At 58.0% G+C, this 27,712-nt stretch overlaps 2 protein-coding genes across 11 annotated transcripts in view; one reads left to right on the forward strand and one right to left on the reverse strand.

Moving 5' to 3' along the window:
- On the forward strand, positions 1 to 27,657 carry LOC121070080. 2 transcript variants are annotated; one of them, XM_040556705.1, is made up of 3 exons: positions 1 to 7,949; positions 12,375 to 12,456; positions 24,139 to 27,657. In XM_040556705.1, the coding sequence occupies exon 1, from the start codon at positions 1,271 to 1,273 to the stop codon at positions 2,228 to 2,230; it is 960 nt and encodes a 319-aa protein (XP_040412639.1). In that variant the 5' UTR covers positions 1 to 1,270; the 3' UTR covers positions 2,231 to 7,949; positions 12,375 to 12,456; positions 24,139 to 27,657. The 2 variants fall into 2 exon arrangements, with proteins under 2 accessions (XP_040412639.1, XP_040412638.1); XM_040556704.1 differs by lacking the exon at positions 24,139 to 27,657 and having other exon boundaries at positions 12,375 to 13,767.
- The window catches only part of DCTN1 (dynactin subunit 1), a 70,228-nt gene that overhangs the window by 30,722 nt on the left and 11,794 nt on the right, over positions 1 to 27,712 (reverse strand). For 5 of the 9 annotated variants that reach the window (XM_040556695.1, XM_040556694.1, XM_040556688.1 and 2 more), the window contains exons 2-4: positions 21,093 to 21,341; positions 16,767 to 16,845; positions 13,774 to 13,805 (exon numbers count right to left, since the gene is read on the reverse strand). In XM_040556695.1, the coding sequence (XP_040412629.1) occupies positions 13,774 to 13,805; positions 16,767 to 16,845; positions 21,093 to 21,320 (339 nt within the window). In that variant the 5' untranslated portion in view covers positions 21,321 to 21,341. Of the gene's footprint in view, positions 1 to 9,199; positions 9,221 to 13,773; positions 13,806 to 16,766; positions 16,846 to 21,092; positions 21,342 to 27,712 lie in introns of all 9 variants that reach the window. The other 4 variants (XM_040556690.1, XM_040556691.1, XM_040556686.1 and 1 more) reach the window with 1 other exon arrangement.

Here is a 27,712-nt window from a genome sequence, read left to right on the forward strand (position 1 = left end):
AGCCCCGCGCTCGCCCCGTTCTGCTCAACGGGGCCCAAAGCCACGCCGTGCTTCACAGCGCCTCAGCTCTCACGCGAGAGGCCAGCACGCAGCAGCGTTTATCCGTGCGGGACCTCCTGCCCTGCCGGGCTCACCCGTGAAACCGCGTGCCCCTGGTTGACGACACGCTGAAAACTCTCACGGAGCTTTTGCTGAAAGCTTCTTCGATATTTATCGGTAAAGCAGCACATCCAAACTCTAGGGCAGCGCCTTCTAGCATCCACCCTTCTGGGGTCCTGCAGTGTCACAGCAAGTGGGCTGCAGCTGTGCTGCAGGAATACACATGGTGTAGACTGAAAGTCTACAAAAACGTCAGGCCCTTGTTGCACAAAAGGCAACCTTGCAGCTACCATCTATTAGCCCAAAATAGCTCGGGCACCGCTGCTCCGTGACGCTCCGCAGACCAACAAAGGAGGCTTGCAGCGGCACGGCACACGGCGCGGCCAGAAGCTGAATCATGCCCTGCTCTGCCCCTCTCCTCTTCCATCTGCCTCGGCCCAGTCCTCGGGGTACCTTAAAAGCACTCAGCGCGCCGCGTTCGGGTTATACGCTGCGATCAATAGTCTACAAGGGACGGTCTGGATTTCATTACACCAAGGCTGGAGACGAGCCGCGCACCAGCACCCTCCGATCCCCGCAGAGCCCCTGGGGCTGACGCGAGGGATGGCGCAGGCTGCCCCTGCTGCAGCTCACCTGCAGCAAGAAGGGGACAACTCCCCGCACGGGAACTGCTAACCCGAGGCCAGATTCCATCTCATTTTGTTCTTCTCCCTTACGGGGCAACGCTGTCCAAGGCCTCAAAGGAGAACGCAAGGTGCAAGGCTTCGGTTAACGACCGCAGCGCAGAAACCCAGCACCTCCGTGCTGGGGGTGGGCAGCAGCTCCCCCGGCGCTGGGGGTGCAGGTCTCGGCCTTTAGCTCCTCTAAAGCCTTCCACATCCTGGGTGTTGGTTGGTTGGTTGGTTGTTTTTTTGCTGGTTGGTTTGGTTTTGTTTCTGAAACCAGAGAAATCCTCCCAGAGACTTAATTATCACTTAAGTGGCCAATTGAACAGCACGTGGCTTCAGTGCAGAACTCAGAACACGGATGCAGCTCGTGAGATTCTCCCGCAGGATGAAGGATTATGCCACTGGATTAAGTTACAGAGCAAGCGTGGATATCCCATAAAGATATCACATGAAGAGTGAGAAAGGTAATTAACGCAGGAAACAAGGCCTGTCATTTTGTCGTGATGCTCCAAACGCCTCCTCGTCCAGCAGCTATGATCACTGCTGTCTTCAACAGCGCATCCGCTCCCAACCTAGGACCTGGAAGTCAGACCCTCTGCAACTCCTGGTCCCAGGAGCCAAGCTGCCCACATTTCACAGCCCAGACCTTCTGTAACACTCGTGGTTGTTGTGTCCTTCTGCCAGAGCAGCCCTGGGTCCTTGAGCTCGCTGCCGAGCACACCAGGACATCAGCCTGCACGCTGGGAGGAGCTGGGCAGGGTGAGGGTCCTTCCGTCTCAGCTGCTGCGGAGCTTCCTGAGGGAGCAGGCAGCTACCCTGGCAGCTCGGGGACAAGCACTTGCAAGCTGTGGTCCGTATGCGAGTTACTTCTCCTTCCCCATCGCTCCATCTCCCCCGAGCACAGGTGGGCTTTCACCAGCCCCTGGGCAGTTGAGCTGCAACTCCTCGGTAGGATAAGTAGCATCAACAATTCTGGGGCATCTGGCCAGTCTGGAAGCGCCCTCCTTGGCATTTCCCCCTCAGGCAGCGTCTCTCCTGCACCGGGCAGGATCACAGGCTCGGGGCTGGGCTCCGTCCTCGGCAGGTGGGGGTCTCCAAGCAGTGCTGAGGATGAGGCAGGTCGCTGGCCTCCCGTCCCCTCCTGCTGCAGAAGCCGGCAGTCCGACAGCCGCCCAGCTCGCCCACCGCGCTGCGGCTCTCCTGCCCAGCCACTGCTCTGCCAGCCGTCAGGCTGTCCTGGGAGAACCAACGCCACACGCAGACGAGCTTCCCCTCCACCAGGAGCAGGGACAAACGACCCTCCTACAGCTTTAGCTGCACAGCAAAAATGTGCAAGTTTTGCAAAACGCGCTAGGGTGCAAGAAGTACGCAACAACTGCATTCCACAAGCACTGCAGAAGGGACTTCGTAGAAAGGAGCCCTGGCCGCTATGTGTGGCTGCCTCAACCGCTGAGAATTCCTAAAGTAGGGAAAAAAATCTTAAGACAGCCACAGAAGATAAACACTGAGGGAAGACTGGCCCCTGCAGCACAGAGCCACCCCAGCTATGAAGTGCTGACCTCTAGTACCTCCTGTGCATGACGGGCCAAGAAAACGATAGTCCTCAAGAAAACGCCTCCAATCCCATGGCTATTTGTTAAAGCAAGTGAGACAGCGTTCCCATGAGCCGAGAGATGGCTGAACACTCGGCCCAAGGAAGAGCCCAAAGGAAGCGCAAGCTCCCAAGAGCTGATGCACTGGGACAAAACAGCGGATTTCACGTTAACCGAGAGAAGCAGCTTCAGGAGCCCAGGCCACCGCCGTGAAGGAGGATGAGACCACAGCACTTCGCACCCGGTCTCCGCAGGCACAGGCACAGGCAGCAGCCACCTGCACACCTTCAGCAAGAGCCAAGAAGTCTCTGCCCGCACCTAATGACAGGCGACCAAAGGCACCCGGCAGGGTCGAGGGGAGCGCAGTTGTGCCCGAGGGGCCGAAGCCCCCCCAGGTGCCGAGGGAGAGGGGCCGGGAGCTGCAGCCCGGTGGGATCTGCCCGTCTGCACGGGCAGGCAGGACACAGCTCCTGTCCACAAAGCTCTCTACGGGCAGACTTACATTTATCCGGACAGTTAACGTACCACGTTAGCCCAGTTTCCGCAGTAATATCTTTCACATGAGCCTGGATTAAAATTACGTCTTTTCAAGCAATTAATGATTTTCTGCTGTTCACAGGACAACGGCTGCCTGCGGCGAGTGCCCGCAAAGGGAACGGCTGCTGCAGGACTGGCCGGGCATCCCCGCAGGGTTGAGGTCGCTCCGTGCTTTCCACGCACACACATCCTGCTCCCGAGGGGCTGCGCGGGCTCTCCCGCCCGCCGCCTGCCTGCAGCAGCCCGAGCACCCCGCGCCTGCAGACACAGCCTGAGGTCAGAGCCCAGCCGGGCCTGTCCCTCCAACACTGTGCTCAGCAGTGAGGCTTTGGCCGCAGCCCGCACCAGAAAAACGAACGCCTGTGCCGGGAAGCAGTGACCTGGCAGCAGCTGCTAGATCTGTAAGGACACGGCCTTATGAAGGACGGTCACCCCTTCAGCTCGTGCCTCAGCACCCACTTTTAGTGCTGGTCCAGCTGCAGGCCACTCTCAGTCCCAGCGGTGCCTTTCCATCTCCTGGGCCAAGCCGTTTTTCCTATAATGGATTACTGAGCATCCAAGGCAGTGACAGACTCACGGATTTGTGGCACTGAAGTGCAGTGCATTGGTCTCAAGCCCTCTGCTCTTGCGCTGGCCGCAGTCACCCTCCTGGCTTGCACTTGGGTTTTCGCTCCCAGCTCCGTTCCCAGTTTGCAGCTGCCAGACCCGCTGCTGGGGACCGTGCCTGCGCCTGGCAAACTGTTGTGCAGGATGAGGGCTGCTGCGACTGCCTTGTGCGAGGACCTGCTCATCACCAGGTCTGATTCTGCTCCCCAGAGACTATTTGAGGACCTGCGTCAGCCTCCTGACCACGTCCACACTCTGCCAAGCTTCCCGATAACGAAGAACCTGGAGGCCAAGTTACATCCCCAACCCGCCAGTACAAGGCTGGCGCGCCTGCCCTGTCGCCAGCCACCTCCCTCCTCTTCAGTTTTGATGATGACTTCAGGGCCAACCAAAAACGAGCTTACTCTGGGTCAGCACAGTCAGCCCATTAGTCCACAAAGGGCTGAACTGATTTTCTCTAAAGGTCCCTTCCGGCCCAAACCATTCCATGAGCTGCCAAATCAGACAGTTCAGTGTCTACAGAAACCATTCCCGGGGTAGGACACACCCAGTACCCAAGCCTCAGGGCCTTCAGGTCCCCTGTATCTGGCTACGACCCTCACGTGGAGCTCCTGCGGAGGGTAACAGGTAGCAAACAACGCGGACACCTTGCAGAGCCAGGGCCAGGCTCCCAGCAGCAGCCCCTCTGCCCAGCAGCGCTCCCACCGGGTGCAGGCAGCAGCTCGAGGCTTTCCAAACGGCAGTTCTCAAAGCACTAATAGCACATGTTCATGAAGAACTACAGAGTTTCACTAACTTGAGCGTGTCACAGTAAAATTTGCTTTGGATCAGGAGTTGATTTTATACAGAGATGGCTTTTAAGTTACGGGGAGGCACGAAGCAGCTGCTCGGGGGCAGCCCCTCGCCGGGTGCCCCAGGGGGACCAGACAGAGGCTCGCCTCCATTTCGCGGTCTCAACCAACTGTTTCTCTTCAGGCACAAGGCCCGCACACACATTAAGTGTTCTCAGACAAAAGCATCCTTCATTCATGGCGGTAAGCCCCTTGGTGAACAAAGTGCCATATATATTGCGAACGGAGTCACATGAAAGCTTACACAGATTTAACGTTCAGTTAAGAGAATTAAGGATATTACAGTAAGTGGGGGAAGGCAGGAGCTGCTCTAATGAATCAACCCCTCTCCTAATGCATATCCAGACTATACACATTTCTTCTCCATCCAGCACGGAGCTGGCAACACCTTCCTCCGCTGCCCTCGTAAGCAGGAGGAGGAGATAAGAAAACGCGACTTCACGACTGAAAAGAACGACGCTAGATGCCTCAGAGCTGCCCTTTAGAAACCATTCAGCAATACCCAAGAGAAGTTATTTATACGAGAGCCGTGCAGATTAACAGGGAGCTCCTAGCACCACCACAGATTACAAGATTGCTGAATCTTATCTCGGTTCTGGAGCCAGCCCAGCTCGTGCTAACTTCAGCTCCTTTCCGTGGTACGACCAGCTTGTGGCGCCAGACGCTGCTCAGCTCTGTGCGCTGGCCCTTCCTTTGCTAACAGCAAAATAACCGACCCTGCAACCCCACAGGCCTCGCCACACGTCCCCGTGAACGACCCCGGAGGCGCTGCCGCTGCCATCAGCCCGCTGGGCGGGAGCGGTGCTGGCAGTGCAGGCACCGGCGCCAGCTCCACCGAGACCCTTTTGTAGGACACGTTTCCAGCAGCTCAGATGTGAGGCACGCTTTATGAGGTAATCGGATTACTCTTTCCTTTAAAGGATTAATAGGGCTTGGGCTGGCCCCTCTTCTTTAAAAAGAAGCCATCTGGAAGCGGAGCGCCCCGCGCCCTCTCCAGGCTGGCAGCGGCCATCTGCTGCCCCAGCGGAGATGTGACTGCGAACAGCAGGGGCCCGCGGCCTGACGCGGCGCTAAGCGTGGGGACAGGGGGCAGCGGAACGAGAGCAAGCACACAGCAGAGCAGGAGATGAAGCTCACTGCAGATCTGTCGTACTCGGCTCAAAACAAAACACTTAAAATCCAGCTCCAGCACGCCAAATGCCACCTGGAATGATGAAGGGGACAGGAGTGCCACCGGCGTGGGAACAACAACAATCCAAAAAGCAGGCATCACGCCGGTACAGGATGGGTGAGCTGCGGCTAGACAGCACGATGGAAAATAGTTAGCGGCAGCAGCACCTGGCTGAGGCGTACGGGGCACAGCACCGAGCGCGCTCCCACGCCAGAGAAGGGCTCGCTCCCATCCACGCCTGCAGCAGTCGCCACCAGCTGCCTGCCCGCGGGACCGGCCCCCTGCCGTCGACCAGCCGAGGACTTGCTCCCCGCTCCGCCTGACCCGGGACCTCCGTGCCCGGTGCTCTGCAGGGCCCAGACCCAGCAGTGCTGGGCACACCTTGTTTGAGCGTTTCACCCGCGAGCTGCTGCCCGTTGAGCCCAGAACGCGCGGGTGGCTCGTCCCGCTGCCAGCAGGGGCACAGCTCAGCCACCACCGCGCAGCTGGCACCGCGGCGCTGGCCGTGACGGGGCCGGGCTGCAGAAAGCAGACGGACTGCACGTGACCAGGTAGGATGTACAACGGCCAGGACTCAGCCGGCAGAGAAGGCAGAAGCGTGTTGTGTTCAGACACTGCCGCCCTACCCCACTATCAGACGAGCGTGGCAGAGCCCGTGGCGTAAAGCCATGAAAGGAGGAACGCAACAGCATCTTTGGGGCACCCCATCAGCAGCTGCGTTAGTGCCAAGCAGCCGAAGCGGCCTCCAGATTCCTGCTCCCAACCCCAGGGCAGCTGCAGCGGCAGGACCCCGGGCTGTGCTGGAACCCCCAGGGGCTTTCCCCAGGAGAGCGGCCGCGGTGCGCAGGAGCAAAGGGCAGAGCAGAGGCCCAGGGAAGGACGCGCGGGGCGGGCAGCGCCCAGCTGTGCTCCCAGACACCGGCAGCTCGTGCACCCCCGAGTAAAACACGTTTCATGTGCACTTTGTATTCCTTAAGATTTATCTTCAGGGAGAGAATCTGCCCAGCCCTTCTGGGCAGCCCTAAGCAGCCTCATCACACCAGTGCCCCGAGCAAGAGTGCCCCAGCTCCGTCACACCGCAGGACCCAGCGCTGCCGGTCGCTGGAAGGTGACCCAGCCATGACGCCTGGCATTTCGGCAAGAGGGGAAACAACACTGCTGACCTGACCGCATGCTCAGTGAAACGCCAGCTCGGGTAGCACCAAACTCATTTTGCTCTGAGAACACTCCTACTGCTTCCAAAGCAGGCACCAGGGGACTCCTCCTGCCCAGCACAGCAGTGGTTTTGGCAGAGCAGCCCAGGCTGGGGCTGGCAATCCCTGCTGAGGATGCGGAGGGGACGCCTGGACCAGCCCCAGCAGCTTGAGCGAGGGATGCGTGGCTGCTGCCCATGAGAGGGGGGAACCCCCCGGCGCCCTCGCAGCACCCCAGGGACAAGAATCCCCCCGACCGACACCGAAAGAGCAGCAAAACCAAGGCAAAGGGTACACACAGAGAGGGGGACAGTAGCTCGGAGGATAAGGACCATCTGGCACAACAAAGCAGCAAGCAGCAGCTTTTAATACGATTAAATCTATATTTAACATGCAAAGAGCTACCTTAATCTCATGAATAAGGATTTACCTGCTAATAACATTAGTTATTTTGTGATCGTACCAACTGGACCACAGTTTTCACACAGTTGTGCAATGTCAAGAGCTGCAGAGGAGGGGGTTGGAGAGCTGACAAGTTTATTAAAGGCTTTTTAAAGGCTTTTGTCTGAAAAATTAAATTCTCAGGTGACATCTGAAAAAACATGGCATGGGTCTGTCCCTCTGCAGAAAGCTGCGACGTACCCGTCTGAGCCCACCTCCACACAACTCTAGTCAGGAAGAGCTCTCCGGACAGCTATTAGCATACAACCACTTTTAAAAGCAACACACAGCCAAAGCTCTGAGCAGATGGCAGCGCACGTACGACAACCCACAGTCAGCCCAACTGCCTGGAAAACCCAGTGAAAGGGGGGCTGGAAAATAAAGAAACAAAGCATTCCAAACGAGAGTCCTTCCCATCAACAGAGGCACGGAAAAGAGCTGGATACAAGTACAAGCTGCGTGCAAACCACCAAGGGTAAGAGGTAGCGGGACTGGACAAGGAGGACGAGTGCGTGCACGCCTGCCCAGCCCCGGACACGAGCAGAGGTTTTGGACAGAGGCTGTGGAAAGGGTCAGAGAGGGAGGCCACCTGGCAGCCGTCCCTCCCAGCCACCCCTCTGCGGCTCCTCCCTACGCCTCTGCGCTGCCCCTCATCCAAGGACCTTCCGAAGGAGGAGCAGCGCTGTTGTTTGGATCACCTCTGCACCCCAAAACCAGAATGGAAGCGGCTGGGAACTAAAGATCCACAGCAGAGCCGCTGACGGCGCATCCTGCGCGCGGAGGACTAGCAGGTACGGTTTCACTGTCCCCTCGCTGCTGCTCACGCTGTGCTGGCCCAGGTCCCTGAGCGGCCAGCACTGCTTTTCGCTCAGCAAGATTTCCTTGGCAAAAGAAAATATGCCCCAAGCAGCCCGTGGGAAATGGTCGCTCTCTGCCAAGGCCTACGTAGCTGTAGTTCATTTTGGCAATGAGGGATACCAAAGGCTTTTTGCTCTGGTTTGTACCACAAGCACACGGGGCGTGGGGTGTTCTTACCTGGAAGCAGCACGGGAAGCCGCATCCCAAGGGGAAGGCAATACCACAGCTAAGCAAAACGGTGACTTGTCTGCAAGTCCCCAAAGCGTATTTCGGAGCAGCGCGGTACCTCTCCCAAACTCCCGTGGTTTGTTCTTTCACTACCACAGCTCCTCGCTTCACCAGTGCTCAGCTACACGTCAGAACCGCCCAGGGGTGCAGCATTACCCCGTGGTGTTTAGAAACCTGCTACATATTGACCACGAAATGGCCACACGATGGCCCTGTGATAACACACCAGGTTACCAAAATTAATCTGTAATGTTTTAAATGTTTCCACTGAACACGGTGAGCGCCAGGGAGCACAGCTCATGCTTCCCACAGCGCGTAAAGCACTTGGCATGCAGCTGGTACCTACAGCCCCCGTACGCAGGGGAACATACCCCATGTTAAAATGCCAGTTAGAGGAAAGAGAAGGCAGAAGAAAGCAAAAGCCAAGGTGAGCGTCAGCCGTCGTTCACACGGGAGCAGCAACGTGTGTGTTCACTTCATTGTCCGAGATTTAAAGTCAGTTGATGTAAAACCTACGCACAGACACGTCGGGAAGGATGCTGGGCACAGCCCACAAGTAACAGCGACTGGCACCACGTGCTGCCTTGAAAGCCCAGCTGCAATTAACTCATTAGCAGAAAGTTCTCACAACCGTGAGATTCTCATAACTGACAAGCAAAACACTTGTCTTCCAACCTCTGGGACTCCCTGGGGCGGTGACGGGGCAGAGAGATGGTAATGTAAACTGTTTCCACCAAGCAGTGGTCCAGCTCAGAAGCAATCGCTTGCACTGCATTTACCTCGTATCCTCTGGGTAAGCTGGGGGCTGGAGAAGGGGAGCGCATGCAATGAGCCAACATGCAAGTGTACGATGGGGGGCACAGCAATGGGTGACGATGGACTGGGATGCACCGGAGGGCGTTTCATGCGGCCAGGAGACTGCAACATGCAGGCTAATTGGCAAAAAACGCACCACCTTTTTAGGTTTCGCTCCACGCTGCATGAAGAGGAAACAAAAGGTTAGAAAGTTAGAGCTCACAGCATACAGACAGCAGTGATAAGAACGGTTTGCTCTCTGCTCAAATATCACAAATTTTATAGCCAGTTGTTCACGAAAGAGTACATTTCTCAATGAATTCACCAGGCTGCGAAAACACGTACCGTCAGAAAGGAAGGAAAATACATTCAGGCACATTTAAACAGATGTGCGGTGGCTTAACAGGGAAGTAGACACCGGGGCTTGTCTTCAGCCCCCTGATTTACTAGCTTCACTTCGCTGTCACTGATCCAGCCTCCAAATCCCTCCAGCACAAAGTTTTTTTTAAGTGCCAGGACACAAAGGAAGAAAAGTGAATTCACTTAATGGCAGCCATCAGCACTCGCAAAGAAGAATTAACACTGGGGACGGCCCACCCCAAACCCAGCTCCTGCGATGCCGCTCGCCTCCTGCTCTGGCCCCCCTTGGATCAGCCCCTGCAGAGGGAAGGTGACGCTGTGCCCGGCTGCTTTCTTCTCATTTTTTGGGGGGTACATCTGCAGCTGCTGAAGAGGAAGTAAAACCAGCAGCTACGCCTCGGGACACGCTTACGACTTACAGTAATGCAACGCTTCGCTTTAAAGTACCACTCGATCCCGGCGAGGCAAAGCCCCCCCTCGGTTGCTGCCCCACGGACAAGCTCCCCTGGCAGCAGGGCTCACGCAGCGTGCTGCCCAGGGCCGTGCTTCATCGGCGGCGTGCTGGGGAGCTGCTCCCGCTGCCCCGTCCCCACAGGTCGGGGCCCCCTCCGCGTGCTCCGTCCGAAACCCACAGCGCCACAGCTGCACAGTGCGGCTGGAACCGCTGCTCGGGCAGCGCTGCGAGCGCACAGCGCCGGGCTTTTCGTGTCACCAGGTTCTGATGTCACCGGGCTTTTGGACGCCACCGGGCTTTTGATATCACCAGGTTTTGATGTTGGATGTGCCGGAGCAAACCGGGAGAGGGGCACGGGCGTGGCAGGGGGAGCGCTGCGGTGGGAGCACAGCGGGGTCCCCAGCATCGCCCTCCCGCAGGCACCCAGCCTGCACCGACCCCTGCTGGCAGAGCCCCCGAGCCCGTGCTCTGCCCCGCTCCACTGCAGTGCTTTGCCGTGGCGAGCTGAGCTCCGAAGCGATGCCACAAGAGCAGGCGAACTGGGTTGGAACTCGGTGGATCTCCCCACCTTCTCACAAGTGCTAGAATTTATCTTTTTTTTATTGCTTCTGTGTCCGTGGCACTGTGGGGGCTGCCCTGCAGCAAGGGCCAGCCTCATCTGCTAGGCACCCTTTGTGGCCAGCTCACAGCCCAGCAAAGCCCTCCCAGCCTTGTTTTTTTTTCTCCTGACACTGCTCACAGACTCACTTAGGTACCCAACGCCAGAGCCCAGACACCAAAGCGCTGCTCAAGGCACCAAAAGGCGATCTGAGCAAACTCAGCACGTTGCCGAGCTCGCCAGGGGGACGGGTCGGGGACAGGAGGTGCACACATCCCGCTGCCTGCCCACGTGAGCGGAGCTGGGAATGTGAACAAGAGAGGCGAGAACCCACCTGCGCCAGGAAGGGGCAGTGAAACACGAAGCACTCCTGTGCCTCTGGGACTGGCACCCAGTTTTGGTTCCCCTCACTACAAGACGGACATCGCGGTACAGGAGCACGTCCAAAGCAAGGCAACGAAGCCAGTGAAGGGTGGGGAGCACAAGTCTTAGAAGGAGCAGCTGAGGGAGCTGGGGTTGTTCAGCTTGGAGCAAAGGAGGCTCGAGGAGACCTCAGCGCCCTCTACCATTACCTTAAGGGAGGCTGTAGTGAGGTGGGGATCGGGCTCTTCTCCCAGGCACCAAGTGGTAAGACGAGGGGAAATGGCCTCAAGTTGTGCCAGGGGAGGTTTAGGTTGGGTATTAGGGGAAAGTTCTTCACTGAAAGGGTTGTGAAGCATTGGAACAGACTGCCCAGGGAAGCGGCTGAGTCACCATCCCTGGAGGTCTTCAAAAACCACGTAGATGTGGTGCGCAGGGACGCGGTTTAGTGGCGGACTGGGCAGCGTGAGGTTAAAGGTTGGACCAGACGATCTTCGGGGTCTTTTCCAACCCCCACGACTCTATGACAGGGCAGCCTGCAGGCGAGCTGCAGCAGTGCCCAAAGCCTCCCCCCGGCTCCTGCCAAAGGGCTGCCTTTGGGAACGCTGCGTGGGCAGGGAAATGGGGAGATCCTGGAGCATGTCCTGGTGCCAGGGGACACCACACGGTACCGCAGGAAGCATGCTTCTTGAGCAGCACACTCAGGGTGGAAAACACCCAAATTACTGCATGGTGAAGGTTTCACGCAGGAAACACCAGCTCTTCTTTAGCCAGAACCGTGGCAGTGGGCACCATTTCGCCAGCACACGCCCGGGTAAGGCAGAAGAGGCTGAGAGGACCCCAACCACAGCGCTCTCCCGCAGCCACCGCGGGGTCTCGGGCGCCTGCGGGTCCCCGGGGGCAGGAGGCAGCCCTCGGCAGGAGGGGCAGGGGCAGCGCAGTGCGGGGAGCTCCATGTCTCCGGGGCATCATTTGGGTTACGCAGGGAGCCCACTGTGCCGGGACAGCATTTCAAAGGCAGCAGGACGTTACTTTGAACTCCAGCGTTTTTCCATACCAAAAAGCTCGACCGACTGCCCCACGGCACGGCAGCACCTGCAGCCCCGCACGGCACAGAGCTCCACCTACCAGAGCGCCCTGCCTCCAACGTGGCCAGCACCGAATTCAATTCTCTCTTACGTAGAAAAAAACAGATGCTTACAAACAGGGGGCACCACTAGGTATTTAATCGGGGGGTTCTAAACCTGGGAACAACCCCTTTCAGTTCATCTCCTTTCCTGCAGCCTTCTTAGGCAGAACAATTGCAGACCAATTACTATTTTAGCATCCTGATTTCATGAATGCTACATTTTTTCCCCCCTTCATAAATACTATATGTCTCTTATTACAAACATTCTGAAACAATTTTAAAACCTCTCTTCCAGCACCCGACAACTCCCTCTCGCAGCCTTTATTTTGAGGAACCATAGTCTGGTCTGACCTTTACAGCACACAGTTTCACCTAGCAACCCTCGCACTAATTGCAGCATATAATTAAACCAGGGAACTAAAAAGTCATCACAGGCGGAGAACACAAGGGGAAGAAGATGCCACCAGCGCAGGGCCCTGCAATGGAAGGGACCAATCGGCCATCACACGCCAGCAGGTAAGGGGAGCCTCAGTGAGCAGAGAAGGTAACCCTGCAAAATCCCCCAAATCCCTTAAATACGAGGCGGGGGGGGGCGGGAATTTCTTCTCCACCCTCTACTCTGGGGTCCACTGGACTCAGAGCACGAGCGAGGCTCAGCCTCCCAGGCCCGTGAGGCCGCTGAGCCCCTGGAGCCCCTCCACACGCGGGTCCCGTGCCCACGTCCCGCCGTGGTGCAGGCTGACCCCGGCCCGGAGCACGGCTCTGCGCCGCCGTGGGGAAGTCCCCCCCGCTCCTGGCAACCGCTGGTACCACAAAGCCCGTGATCGGGCTGACGAGCTGCCCTAACGCAGGGCCGCGGGTGCTGAGCACACAAGAGGGCCGCCTGGCAAAGCCCCTTACCTGCAGACAAGCTGCTTTCCCTGGCACAGCTGCGTACGCACAGGAGGGGCCAGCCTGTCCCCAGGGAACATCCCACCTTTGTTCTGAAGCGCGCACAAAGCGAAGTCACCGTCCCCCCCAGCACCACCACAGGTTTCTCAGTACCTGTACACACGCGTGGCCATTTTGGTGCTTTCGCGCCTAAATAACTCTCTGAGCTTGTCTGGGGGTCAGAAGCATTTGTAAAATAGGAACCTGCTCCAATTTCTGGTACTTATGGAATACACGTCATATGTTTGGATACAACACGTACCCATTAATGCCTCAAGAGCCGTCGAGATTCCTGGACAAAGATACTCAGAAGTAAACACAGTTCCTCTGTAAGCCCTACGAACAAGCCAGAGAACGCTTATTTCACATATCCTGAGGAGCGCACTTCCTGCAGGGTGTAAGGGTGCTTTTCTGGTGTGTTTTGGTGGTTGTTTTTTTTTTTTTTTTAAGGAACACAGCCAAGAAGCGTGCAGGACGTGCATGTTGCAATACTGCTTGAACTTAGGTGTAAGTGTGTAACACAGACAACTGTGCTGGGAGCATATTCCTCTGTAACTTACTGTTTTCTCATTGTTAGTTGAAAAATTGCTTCTTATAGAGCCTCGTTTCCCATGGGTTTCAGAAGAAATGCACTTTATCATTGGCACTCTTACTATTGAGCAAAGAATTGAAAAGGACTAAATAAGAGACAGGCTGGAAAACCTGCCCTTTTGGCACGTTGTGTGTGTGCATCTCCATGCACTTTTCCTGCAGGGTTGAAAAATGGAGCTTTTAGAGAGGCGATAAAAGTTAACGGAAGGAAAAACACTGGAGGGGTATGTGTGAGTCTGCCTCTCCCACTAATCACATGCTGCAAAGTGAATGTATCTCAGCAGCCTGCAGCGTTACGGGCTCAGCACTCACCAGTTTGCTGGCTTTGGCAGCTTCCAGGGAATCTGTAAAGAAAAACAGAAAGAAAACCATCAGCTTTGGCACAGCAGTCCCCTTGGGCCTGACCTGCATACCAAGAGTGTCTGCAGTCCAGCGAGAGCTGGGGCATGCTAAGAGGACATTTACACGTTCTTAAAGAGGTGGGAGTGGGGCAGAGCCCACGGAGCTCTGCATAAACCAGGACGTGGTGGTGTAACAGGGCATACACGTGTGTAGGAACAGGGACTCTTATTAGACCTGCCGACACAGTCTGAGAAAAGAGCCCAACGTCCAGACACGTTAGAACTAGGTCACGATACCCTTCTCTTCCTCCATTAAGTTACTGCAATGCAGAGAACCTTGAGCCACCTTCAGAACATCCCCTTATGGGAAACAAATGGCAACCCAGCGACCCAAATGGCTGCATCTAACCAGCTGGATTCCAGCAGGAGAACCTCACAGGAGCATGAGCAGAGACACGGGCCTGGAGGGCGTTTACTCCACACAGCAAAGCAGGAGGGGTCCACCGGGACTGCCTGCAGCCGGGACTCTGCACACACACAGGACAGACACAGGAGGTCCGCTCAGGGACACGTCCAAGCTTCCCAGCCCCGTCCTGCCCTGCCCTGGTGCAGGACGCCGCGTGTCACTTCCCCGAGGGCATCCCCAGCCCCAGAGCCGCAGCCCTGACAGCGCTCGGGCTGAGCAGAGAGGGCTTCCCACTTCTCCGGAGCCAAAGCCCTGCGACATCCGAGGTCGTCCTCCAAACCAGCTGCACCCTTTGCTGCGCTGCTGGGTGCCCGATGGGTCCACGAGCAGCTCACAGCTGCAGGGGGTGCTCGCCCCCTGCTCTCCCAGCTACAACCCAGAGTTCAATATTGCCGGTTCGATATTGCTGCTGGCCCAGCAGCAAGCACGGCAGGGGCACCTCGCAGAGGAGAGAGGGGCCGCCCGCCCCACGCCTCCCGCTCCGAGCAAGGCAGGTGCTGGAGCCCGGGCTGAGACGTCTGCGCACCAGGTACTGCAGAGCGGCTGCGGCAGCCGGCACCGACATTTCTATGGCAACTCCCTGGCACGCAGCCGGCGGCGTGTCCTGCCCGGCGCCGCGGAGCAGCTCCTCCAGGGCGGCCGCTGCAGACGGCAGCGGCACCGAACCCGCAGCAGCCCCGCAGCCCCAGAGCTCCACAGGCAGCCCGTCCCCTCCCGCGCCGCTCGGCGGGCTCCGGGCAGCGCAAGGCGCACGAAGCGGTGCTGACGCTGCGCGCGGGGAGGCGCAACGTGACCCGCTTGTGTTTCACTCGCTTTGTATTTCAACGAAAGAACCAGCAGCGGGGGGGGAAAGGGCCGGAGCATCACTGCAGGAAGCTCAGTGAATGCTGCTGGCAGCGACAACAAGCCTCAGAGCGTGCTGAAAAGGAGGAGGCAGCGCTGAACACACGCCAGCGGTGTGCTGCGAGGAAGCAGCCGCAGGCCTCCGGGTGCCGCAGTCGCTGCTGGTCTCCCCCAAAGGTTTTAAAAGAAACCGGCAGCCCTGCAGCACGCGGCGTGGAGCCTCAGAAGGGCTTCCATGTAACGAGGGGGCACCCGATCTGAAGGCTCCTCATGCTGACCCACACGCACCTCGCGAAGTTAAAGGCAGCAGCATTTGCTGAGGAGCCGTGCTACACCCAGAGGTTCGTTTGTTCCTCCTCCCAAGGCTGCCTCCGTGCAGCGACCCACGTCTGGTCTGTGTCCGTCCCGTGCTCCTGAAAGCATCGCCCACTCCCAGCTCTCAGGACTTTCAAGGAGGGTCTGACAAGCACCGGCCTGTTCCTCCTGCCTGGCCCCCGGGAACTCAGGGATGAGGAGAACGACAGCAGGCTCCCACCTCTGGGAGCCGTGTAGCTTTTTGCACATTCAGTGTTCAGAAAGGTGAAGGCCATTAATGTAAATTCAGAAAACCCAGACCTACAGGAGAAGTGGGGCAAGAAGTGCTTGCACTGCTCCACACAAGCTCCTCATCCTAAACGAGGATAGAATTTTGACAAGAAAAAACAAGCCCTCACCTGGGAAGTCTGAACAGACAAACAGTGAAAAGAGCATACAAATGCTAGGGAATATTTTCGTTTACCATTAACATCAAGTAGACGAAAAGAACAGACTGAAGTCGCACAACAGGCTGGGCTTTCCACCGCTCTGGAGCAAAATGACACAATTCGGACCCGGGTACTAAGCAGAAGAGTTTTCCTCTTTCACATTAAGCCCCGCACCCCACCACCAGCGCTGGCTTTACCAGCGCCCCGTTGAGCTGCACGTGCTGAGGGGACGACCACAACCAAGAGGCGGGGGCACAGCAGCCCCAGGTCCCCGCTGCAGCTCGGGGCTCCCTGGAGGAGGCGGGGGGATGCCTGGAGACGTGAATGCCAGCTCACTTCCCCTCCACCCCGGGGACACCAAACGAAGCTGCTGGGAACACCCCCTTCGGAGCCAATCATCCCCCCTCGGATGCCTTTGGGCACGCTTGATGCGGCTGCAGGGTGGCTTTCAGTTGTGAATAAAGGGAAATTTTGGTTTCTACTAGCCAGGAAAGGAAAACAACAACAACACAGGAAACAACCCTACTCGGAATCACTAAGCATGTGTTCAACAAATGCTCCGCACACAAGAAATCCTCAGCTTGGCACGCACAGCTTCCTGTCCTGGACAGTCTGCAAACAATCAGATGGGTTTTCTTTTTCCCCCCTAAAGCTCCTAGGATCCCTAAACGTACCGCTAAATAATCGCTCAAAAAATGGGCCTCAAAGGGAGGCAAGCCTGACAAAAGGAAAAAAAAAAAAAAGAGTAGACTCCAAGGTAACAGAACGGGGCCATTACGAAGCAGCCTGATGACAGGGAGCGAAGGAAGGCTCAGCGCGGAGCACAACGCGCCCACAGCTCGAGCCCCCGGAGCAGAGCGTGGCGCTGGGCACAGCCCCGGCAGGACACGCAGCGCGGCACGGCGCCCGTACCTCTCTTGGGGACCTTCAAGGCAGCGGAGTCCGGCGTTTCCGGGGACGTGGTATCAGCTCCATCTTCAAACACCTGGATCTGGAAAAGAGCGCAACAGCCATCAGTGCAGAGAAGGGGACGGGCGACCATCCAACGGCCCCCCTGCAGCAGGTTCATACAGAGACTACAGGGGTTTTGGTGCAGATTTTTGTTTCGGTTACTCAAGTTCAGATGTTTGACCATCCTCCTTCCCGCAGGCTTCCTGAAAAAGCTGCGTGTTCACTTAAGGAAGAAAAAGTCAAAGCTCGGGATTCAACCGCCCAGAACATCGGTAGCAGCTTCACGGTCGCCCCACAGAGCCATCAGCTCAGGAGCCCGGGCTGGTGACCAGGCCACGTTACCGGCACTTGGCAGAAAGCTCTTTTTTATTTGTATGTTTTGTCTTACTAATTTTAAAACCCTTCTCCAGCGTAAGGAAAACTGCTTTTCTCTGAAACACAGCAACTCCCGCGCTTCAGAACGCCAAGGCAGCCAGCAGAGGGGTCGGGCTGGTTTTGCTCCCAGACTGGAAGCTGCCCGGGGGAGCCCACGAGGCACAGACAGGAACACCTCCAGGCCTGAGCTGCGCCAAGCTACCTAAGCGTTGAGGATCTGGGGTTTTCTCTCTGTCAACTATTTCTGGACACACTTCTGCCTGATAAATATAGAAAACAAGACTGGAAAGGATTAGATCACTTCCTGAAAACCATTCCTCAACCTCGGAAGGCCAACACCACCTGAATTGTTCCTGACAGGCATTTGCCACAGCTACCCGCTCTGTAAAAGTCTTAAGCACGGGAGTTCAGTTTAAAAATAACATTAAAAACAAAAATAAAATCCTGTAAACCTGCTAGTCACGGTTTCCTTTCTGGAAGATGCCCAGGTATCATATGCTTAAACGAAAAGAAGCAAGGAGACCGATGCCACAGGAATCATTACGACTGCACCAATGCTGAAAACACTCAAACCATGGTTTAAAAAGCGAGGGAGAGGCAAGTTTCCCCTGAAATCATACAGAAAGCGCGTCGCCGACACAGCCAGGTACGCCTGATGTCTGAGCAGCGTGGCGATGCAGACTTTCAGAGCCATTCGCTAACAGCAGCGAGACAGAAAGAGGCGAGGACGACAGGACGGCGATCTGCTGCGCCCCGCTGCGCCCTCGGGACTCGGGGTGCTCCTGGGGTCCTCCTCCGGGCGCCAGCACCAGACGTACCCGGAGATGGCCCATGGCAAGAGAAGGGACTAGAACGAGGCGCCTGTGGTTTACGCTGGAGCACAGCTACACACGAGATGCGCTGCAGAAGCAGGACTAAGCTGAGTCCCTCTGCCAAGCAGGAGCAGAAAAGCAGCCCCACCTGACGCCAAAATGGGTGACATTTCCACGTAAGATGACGCACATTCAGAGCTACGGCCCACATCCAAGCCCCGGGCAGGTGCGACGCTGAGGCTGCCAGAAGCCAACGAGCCAGCCCCCGGTTGGAGATGCCCGTCCCAGAGGCACGGGGACCATCCGTGGGCACGGACATCCCCACCGCTGCCGCAGCCCCACGAGGGAGGGAGCCCTCCCGGCTCCCAGCCGCAGGGGCCCATCCTGCCCCCCGTGGGGGCACTGTGAGGGGGGGCACGGGGCCGTCATCATCCCAGGGCTCCCAGGCCCCTCTGCCCCTTGGGCAGCGCAGGGCACTGCCGGGACGCACCCCCCCGCAGCTGGCGAGGCAGAGCAGCGGGGAGCGGATGCGCTGCTTGGGCTCGATCCTTCCCCCAAGCTGCGACTTGCTACAGGCAAAGCACAGCACTTATCTGCAACTCATCCACACCCGGCCTGGGATCCACCTCCGGGGTAACCGCGGGAAGCAGACAGAAACGTGTACCTGACTGCCAAAGGTCTCTGACTTTCCGCGAGTACGTTTTTAAAGCTGAAACTCCAGAGCAAAGGAAAAGACCAGGAATACTGCTGGGCTTCACTGATGCTGGTATCACCAGCACTCATTTCTGGAGGCGTACTTTTAAGTGGAGAGAACAGAAAGTTAATCTTGGAAATTTCTTAAAAACATTTTACATGTGTCCAAGACGAGCCTATATGGACACAGTCCATCTGCTCCATGAGCAATGAGAAAACCACGTTACTTTTTTTCCTTGAGAAAGACCATCGCCATCCAGAGGTCTGACACTGCGTGTAACCACAGGAAAGCCACCCGCTACGTTGGAGAGACCAGAAGTGAATGAGGGGAGGAAGCAGCAGACAGATTTACAGCCGAGAGCAGAGCAGAGCAGAGCACTGACTCCACTAAAGGGAATCCTGCCATCTTCCATTTGCATCTAAAAACCAGTTCTTGAAAAATTAATGCCCCAAACCAGAGTGACCGTTCCGGATAAGCCCTTCTGGTACAGGCCAGCTCGCCCGGCCCTCGTGCTGAAACTCCTCTGGGAAGCCGTGCTCCACGAAAAGAGGGCTCTGAGAAACGGCAGAAGGGAACCGAGCCGCAGCCCCGCGCTGCACCGAGCACAAAGTGCTGGGCTCGCAGCCCGCGCCGGACACGCTCCTCGGAGACCGAGCTCGCTAAGTGCATGGTCTGAATTTTTGGGTAGACCTGTGTGGTGCCAGGAGTTGGACTCGATGATCCTTGTGGCTCCCTTCCAACCCGGGATATTCTATGATCCTGTGATTCTAAGTTCACCTTCCCACACCGACCACGGGCTCAGAGGGGCGGGCGGCGCTGCCAGCACCAGTTCACGTCTGCACCCCCAACCCAGGGGTTTGCCCTTCCGCAGGGCAGAGCGGCACAGAAGCTGCTCGCTGTCACCATGGAGAAGCCACTTGTTTTTAAGCAATCTGTGGGCTGCTCAGCGGGGCCGTGCGAGACAAAGACCCAAACCGCTGCAGGCGAGGCGGCACAGCACACGGCTCCCCTCGGGCTGGTTCCCGCAGCGTGGCAGCTTCCACATCCCAGAAGACACCGCAGAGGACCTTCGGTTTGTCCCGCAAACACCCCAGTGCAACGCCACGCACGAGAACCTTTCCACCACCGTCCTCCGTCACCAGGTTTTGAGCTGGAAACTCCTCTGCGAGGCCCAGGGCGGGCGCAGCACCATGACCCCAGCACGCCAGCGCTGCCAGCCACGTGTCCACCACTGCAAGCCCCCAGACGCCAGAGACACCAACAGACTGCCCCCTGTGCCAAAAAGTCCCCAGCACATCCCGGTCCCGCAGACCAAAGCTTTTAATTGTAACTCAGTACCAAGAGTTGGATTTTCTTTTCCAGCTGGCGGGCTAGGCTGAGAGGCAGGCCAAGGAAGCCAGGTGCACAAGTCCCAGCAGAACAGCCAGGAGAATGTTCACTTCTCATCCGTGAACTGTCGCCGTGCCCCTGGAACCGCACAGGAACTGATGGCCCTCCTGACGGCCGGGACAGGGGACGCCGGGGTCCAGCTCAGGACTCCTCTCCCAAAGCGGCTGATTATCCCTGCGCTTCCGCAGTCACCCACTGCCAGCGACCTGGAAGCGAGCCACCACGTCTGGTGGTGCAGCAGGAGGGTTCGTGGAAGGGGAAACAAGCTCAGCACTCTGCTTCGAGCCAAGCTTAAAACAATGGTTTTGCACTCAGGGAAGGAGGAAAGGAGCTGAACGCCTCTCGCTGCGACATCGTGCTTGGAGCACAGCTACCGGTGCGACTACAGAGCGACGCCACCTTGCTGTGCTCGTGCTGTGTGAAGACTGCACGGAAGTTAAAAGGGAAGAGACTTGTCTGCACATAACTGAGATGGCTAGTTCCTACCTGGGTGCACGAACAACGAGAGCTCACCAACCAAACACCCAGGCACAGGTCCCAAGCCCTACTGGGGATAATGGAGCTGGTAGCACGCTGAGGCAGCACACAGCAGGCAGATTTGTACTCCTCGTTTCAGAGGCGAAGTGAAACCATCCCACACTGTCAGGAACTCAAACTTTCTTCACCTGACTCATCTGAAAACACTTCACTACAACCCCCCAAGGCGGACTGAGATGCTCAATGAAACGGGCAGAGGGGATGAGTGCCAGGCTAGTACGAGCCACAGCTCTGGCACCAGCACTGCCTGCTGGTGAGGCTCGTCTTTGTGGCTGGAGCTGTTCTTTCCGTTGCACAGTGGAAGACAGAGTCCCAGAAACATTAACATTGTGCTCCCTGGGAGAGAAGGAAAAGCATTTTAACTCTCCCATCAGTAGGTGCAAAGAGCCATTTTCCTCTATTCAACCAAGAAATCCATGAGCTACACACGCACGGCAAGCTGAAGCCACTGCAGGACACACGCACATGGGAGAAGCGTACCTGCGACTGCCGCACGAAGATGCCGTGGTTTTCTTCACAGGTGAAGTATTTCCTGCCCTGCACGGTCCCATCGTTCTTGCCCTTGGCTTCATCCAAGATGACACCGACCCACTTCCCCGTGGCAAACAGGGTGGCACCAACGTAAGCCACAGTACCACGGTGCCCCTTCCCGATGACTTCTACTCTGGAGCCCACCTTCAGGGGCTTGCTGCTGGCTTCCGTGCTCATCCTGGGGCCGGTGCTGGACGCCTGCAGAGAGAGGACAAGAACAGCACGTTACGTACAGTCAGTGCAACCAGACGGAAGAGCGGCTTGGACGCCGGTGCCCTGTTCCCTGCACGGCTGGGTTCCCAGCGCGCGGTGCCCTCCCAGCACCCTGCCCAAAACCAAGGGTCGGTCCCCGCTCGCACCACTCGCACCGTGCTGGCCCTTCTCAGGAGCGAGCGAGATGCCCTCCCTTCCATTTTTGCTGCCCACAGGCATCACAAACAGCAGCAAAACCACCGACTGCAGCTCGTCAGCTTGCAGCAGACCCGCTGCACTCAGACCCAGTTTGTGCAGTTTTTAGAGGATCGCAGAGCAGCTCTGGAAAGAGCTGATCTAAGGGGCCGATTTTAGTGCAAGTCTCACTTGCCTCAGTGGTCCTGGCTGCATTCTGCTTTCACTACGTCGGCAGCTGCCTAGGGCTCTCCAGCCTCTTGCACTACACAGTCGGGAACAGAAACCCCCGTGGTGGAGGAGCTCCGACAGCATCGTTTCCTACGCCTCGACCACGCGCCCTGCAGCCTCCCACCGCTGCACCAGGTCCCGCTCCCTGCAGGACCGCGAGGTCACAGCGCTGCTGGGCGGAAAATGCCACCAGGAAACCCGGTCAGCTTGAGGCATCGCCATCTGAAACACTCGGCCACGCGTATGTCACTCTGCACCCCCAGAAATCAGGCTTGCTGCCCCAGTAGGTGCCTCTCTGGTCAGGCGAAATCAAGCACGTCGACCAACTCCATTAGAGCATCGATAAGGAGGAGGGTGAGGAACTCGATTACAGCGCCGGGGACCCTCAGCCTTATCTCAATTCTGCAACCTCAGTGAAGTTTATAAGGGGGGGCAGGCAAGACAGGCATTGGGATCTTCTCCCGCCACCGCCCAGGGCTGCCTCCTCTAAAATGCAACTGCACAAATAGAGGAAATTTACATTATATTGCCACAGAGTTAAATTAACCGCATACTTTAATGGTTTGAAAATTAGTGCTCTACTAGTTGTCCCTCCTCAAATTCAGCCCTTCAAAGGCTCCTACTTTTAAATATGATTCAGAAGGAAGGGGGACATCTGGCTATTTGCTCAGTTGCACGGCTCGGTGTGACAGCGTGGTGCTGCCCTTACGCCAGTCCCCAAAACGAAGCAAATCTTGGCATTTACATCACCCCCTTTCTCTGCCGCTCTGTTTATCGTGCAGAAGATATTTTGTTCTGATTACTGCTGGGTTTGGCTTAAGTGAAAGGACATCCTCTCTATTCCGACGAGTGCACTCAGAGACGCGAAGCGGCAGAGGAGGGAACAGAAGGCTTCTGTCACTCCTCCGAGCCATGAGGCAGGAAACAGCTGAGCAAGGGCAGCGCAATCTGAGGGCGCGCAGACAAACGTCAGGCCCCAAGCAGGACTCCCGGCACTGCACCGGCAGGCAGACGTCCGCCAGAACAAAGAACCGACAAAGCTCTGAAGCTTCTACCTGGCACGTGCAGCAACCCAGATCAGCACCGTCAGCAGGCCAACCACCAAATTATTGCCTTCCCTCGCGTACCGAACACGTTGGTTCTGAACGCAGAACGTCCCCATGGTGCTCAGGGCGTGCTGTGACTGGGAGCTGGGACAGCAGCTTCCACACAACCGAATTCCGCTTTCCATCCAAATGCAATTGACAGAAATCAAAAGCACAAAATCTCTTTTATACGAAGAAAATCACTCATCAGTTTTAGCAAAAACAACAAACAAGACCTCAAGTCTAAAAACTCACGCTACACATTCAGATAAATGTCTGCCAAAACATTGGATCATTTCATTGTCAGGACTAGCAACAACGTTCTGCAAAATACTTGGAGCCATAAACTCTGCGTCCCACTAGCTACAAAACATGAGAGCAAAGCTCAGGGAAAACAGCAGGCCTAGAGGAGGACAAGCAAGGTTCGCCATTTAAGCGGAAAGCTTCCTGCTCAGCGACGTACGAACCACCGCCGTCCTGTCGTCCACCCTCCCGACACCTGTGGGTCCAATCCAGGGGTCCAGACAACGGCACGTGCGGGGGCTCGGAGCTGCCCACAGCTTGGCACGGCTCGGCCACCAGGCTGGGGCAGTGACTCCTGCGCCGCTGCTGCCAGCCGGTCGTGGGAGGTCTGCATCAGCGCATTGGCTAGAGAAGCTTTTGAAACAGAATACGTGTAGAGAAAATGGGGAAGCGCGACCATAAACCGACGATATCGCACCTGTAACGTCACCGTGCCATCGCCTCTCGATTTGATCAATAGCCTGACCAGTTAACGGAACGCACGTAGCCTTACGTGAATTCATAAGGCAAAAAGTCGTTCTGTCTACGCGCAGAAGCTCAGGTCCAGCCCCGCAGAGCCTCTGCGACCCGCAGCGTTCAGACCGCTGTTACTTACTGACGACGCTCCCCAGGTCCGGCCCAGCCTGCGCCAGGGACCGCAGGCGGCAGAGGGGAGGCCCCCAGGCAGCACCGCGGTGCCGTGGGTCCCCGGGGCCGGGCAGGGCGCAGGCTGCCAGGCAGGATCCATGCCGCCAGGCAGGACCCACGCCGAAGCCCTTGCAGGAGGGGCAGCAGGGCACGACCCAGGACCACGAGGGGGGCCGGGGGCAGGAGCTGGGAGGGGAGAAGCCCAGAGAGGCCTTGGGGAGGCAGAGCAGGAGGCGCGGAGCGGCGGCACGCTCAGCCGCATCGCGAGGGACGAGCTGAGCACCACGGAGCCCATAGAAACAGCCCCGCCAGGCTTTCACCGAATTAGTTTCCAAACCGTTTAGTTTTTACTTTTTCTACAGCGTCAGCCTGCAGGGAGGCAGCAGCCAGACGGGCCGCAGGAGGCCATCACGTCACCTCTGCCGCAGCAACACCAGCCCTGGTCTCGGGGGCTGAAGGCGGGCATCTGGGGGGCATCTGGGGGGCACTTCTGCACGGCACCGGCACCAGGGCCGAGGCAGGGCTCGGGCTTCATCGCCTCCTCCCCAGGGTGCGACCAGAGCAAAAAGCACGCCTCGCAGCGCCCAGGAGCCTCGACCTTGAAGCAGGCGGACGCGGCACGGCTCCACACCACAGCAGCCCCCCCGCCCGCCCCCCGGAGCGGCCTGGCCCGGGCACCCTGGCGCAGGGGGAGCTCGGGGAGCACCGGCGGGGCTGGGCGCAGCCGTGCCGCTGCCGCTGCTCCTCCTCGGCCCCGCACGAACTCCCCAGGGAAGAAAATCTGGGACTTTGCAGGGAACAAGACTTTTTTTCTTTTTTGATCCAAAAGATCTTCAGGGCCTGTCTTACAAATTACGCAGCAAAGATGCATATGGGGAAAAAAAAAAAGGCAGCAGCATATCTTTGTTCTCTGCCAATGCTTCTCTAGAGACCACCCCCTAGGGCTCAGCAGCGCGGCCGGACGAGAGGATCACCTCGTCAGCCCCTTCCGAAGTCCCGCCACATTTCACTTGCAGCGTGCTCAGCGCGGATCTTCTGCCACCGAGACGCCTTTCGGTGCCAACGAGGAGCAAGTGGCTGTGCAAGATAAAACCACTTCCCTGCACCAAACCGTCCTGAGGCTGCAGCTATACCCAGTTACTGCAGCAGACAGATGCTAACGGCAGGCTTTGCCGAAAGGGAACAATGGGAAAAAAACAAATGAACCACTGAGGCAGATCAGCGCCTGGCAAGCTCGTTATACCACGGCCATCCTGGCACTGGAAAGCCCCCGCTTTGCTGTCAAGCAACTGGAAAAATCAAAATGCAGGCAAAAGCCTCCAGGACGTGCCATTTTCCTGACTCCGAACAGAAATGGAGCACAGGGCTGCTCTCCGTAGCTGTATAAACAGGCAGACCAAAATAATTCATGTCACCAGAGCAGAACACAAGATTATGTGAATCTATTGTAAATCTCTTGAGTAGTCTGAAAAAAAACAAAAAAAACCTGCCCACTCAGGTAGCGTTCCCTTGTGCAGGGTCGTTCTAAGCGAGTTCTAGCATTTTCCTCAGTAAGGAAGGCAGGGCTCTGTATTTCCTCACCGCGCACAGCCACACAGGTAAAGCGTCTGAAGGTTACTTCAGAACTGGCACAGCACGACTGGAGGAGCCGAGTTCCCTTTGGAGACCCCCAAGGACAGCCGGGAGGACGGACGCACACCTCGGCCTGCCCCGCGCGGGGAGCTGCGCCGCACCGCGCCGTGCCAGCGGCCAGCCCGCGGCACCCTCCACAGGGGCGCTCATCGCAGCGGGTCCGGGCTAAGCCTCCAAGCCCTGTGCACGAGCAGGCTTTGAGCCACGGGGTGCCCACCAAATGCTCACGTACACCTTCCAGCGAATCCCCGCAGGCGCCCGGCCCCGGGGGCGCACACGATGTCACCCTTCCCGTCCCGTCCCGTCCCCTGCTCTGGCCACCGGCACATCACCGCGTTTCTGTCCTGGAGCAACAGAACCTCACCCAAGGCGGCCGGTCCATAAAACCGAGGGAGATCAGCCCTGGGCATCCGTTCCCCTCCCTAACGCTCACACTCTTCAGAAGGAGAGCGCCGAAACCTGCCCCGCTCCGCGACACGGCTCCAACAAACAGAGGCTGAAGAAGCACTCTAGGGCCGTACCGCCGGGTCGGGCACAGCCGACAGCCAGGCCGGCAGCAGCCTCGCCGGCTCCTCCACGTACCGACTCCTCCAGCGACCTCCCGCAGCTCCCCGCGCCCCAGCCAGGGGCCCGGGGCACCTGCAAAGCGCCGCCAGGCGAAAACAGGAGAGCGGCCGCCTGTGCTTGGTGGCGCGTCCCCGGCACAGGAGGCCACGGCCCCCGAGGGCGCAGGACCCCAGCGCCGGCCTCCTGCACGCCGGCAGCCTCCACCCCGCGGGGACAGCACCCCGTCAGCAACAGCGGCACCTAAAGGGGTTCTGGCTTCATTTACCCCCCGACTCCCCGCCACCTGCACGAACACAGGTCAGCCTCACGGCCTGTTCTTCACTCGAGTCATTAGACGTTACAATTAACGCAGCAGCGTTAGTAACACGCGGGTATGCGTCACCTCCAGGAAGTACTGACGCGAGCCGTTAACGTCTTCCTCACGTCTGTGATCTCACTGATGCCGAAAGAGAGAAGTTAATGCGATCCGACCTAGCAGAAGTAGGTACGCGTGTATTCAGTCTCAAATTTAAAATTATAATAATTTTGTAAATCTGTCAACTAAGCTTTCTTTTCAAGAAGCAGGTCGGAAGCTCGCTCGTCTCCCAGTGTCCCTGTGCTGCGCCCTCCCCTGCCGAGCAGGTCGGGAACTCCGCAGAGCATCCTTTCAGCTCCCCGGCTGTGCCGAGGCCCGAGCCTGGCGCTGTCCAGCCCCACTGCCCCCCTCGGCTCACACAAGGCACAAACCGTGCCTCGAAGGCCCAGGGGCTCCTCCGCTGGGATCTGTGGGGCTCTAGGAGACGACTTCTAGCGACACGAAACCCATCCTGAACACAACGGCAACAACAGGACCGACTAAAGAGGAAGATCCCTAAGCTGCGGGTCCTTTCAGAGCAGGACTTCCCAACGCACGGAACACCTGAGAAACCTTTTTACAGTTGTATCGGTACGAGTACAAGCCAAGGACTGGCACACGGAGGCTACAAGTCACTGCCTGGCAGCAGGCGCTGCCTCGGACGGAGCTCCGGAGGCCGCGGGCAGCCCGAGGGCGCAGCGACCGAGCGCCCCGCGCATCTTGTACCATCGTCCCCAGCTCGCGTGGGGCTGAATCGGGGTGTAGGAGCCGCGCTCGTGAATCCTCGCGCTGCCAGATCGATGCCACGATGAAAGAGCTTTTCGTGGCTGTGTGGCCGCGCCACAGAGCCTTCCGGAGGGTCTGAGCTGAGGGAGCTCTGGTGGTGGGAGAAGGGCGCTCTCGAGGCGGCCGGGAGAAAGCCCCGTTCCTCCAACGCCTGCGAGCGCCGCGCTCCTCCACCTGCTGGTCTCCGTGCGGGGCAGGACGGCCGCCCCGAGGGCTGCCCCAGCGCCTCCCTGGCGGCATGCAGAGGACGCGCAGAGGTGGTGCTTGGGGACGTGGCTCAGGGGAGACTTGGCAGTGTGAGGTTCACGGTCGGACCTGCCCATCTCAGACGTCTTTTCCAACCTAAATGAGCCAGGAGCCACGCAGAAGGGGAGCCCCAGCACCGCACAGCCACCGGACAGCGAAGGCCGCCCCCAGGGCGCTCAGCACCGGGACGCCCGCTCGAGCAGGGCTGAAGGGGAAGGCCGAGCCTCCAGAGCACGGCGCAGCTACAGCGATGCGCAGGGGAAGACCCCAGACCCTCGCCACAGAGGACGCAACCCGCGGGATCCCCCCGGCGCTCGAGGAGCTTCACTCACCCCGCCGCGTGCTGAAACGCGGGCCGAGGGGCGCGGCGC

The sequence above is a fragment of the Cygnus olor genome, chromosome 4 (assembly GCF_009769625.2).
Source record: "Cygnus olor isolate bCygOlo1 chromosome 4, bCygOlo1.pri.v2, whole genome shotgun sequence".
NCBI lineage: Eukaryota > Metazoa > Chordata > Aves > Anseriformes > Anatidae > Cygnus > Cygnus olor.

What these genes read in the sequence shown, in the direction of transcription:
- LOC121070080 (XM_040556705.1), top strand. Translation starts at nt 1,271, where the DNA reads ATGCTCCAAACGCCTCCTCGTCCAGCAGCTATGATCACTGCTGTCTTC.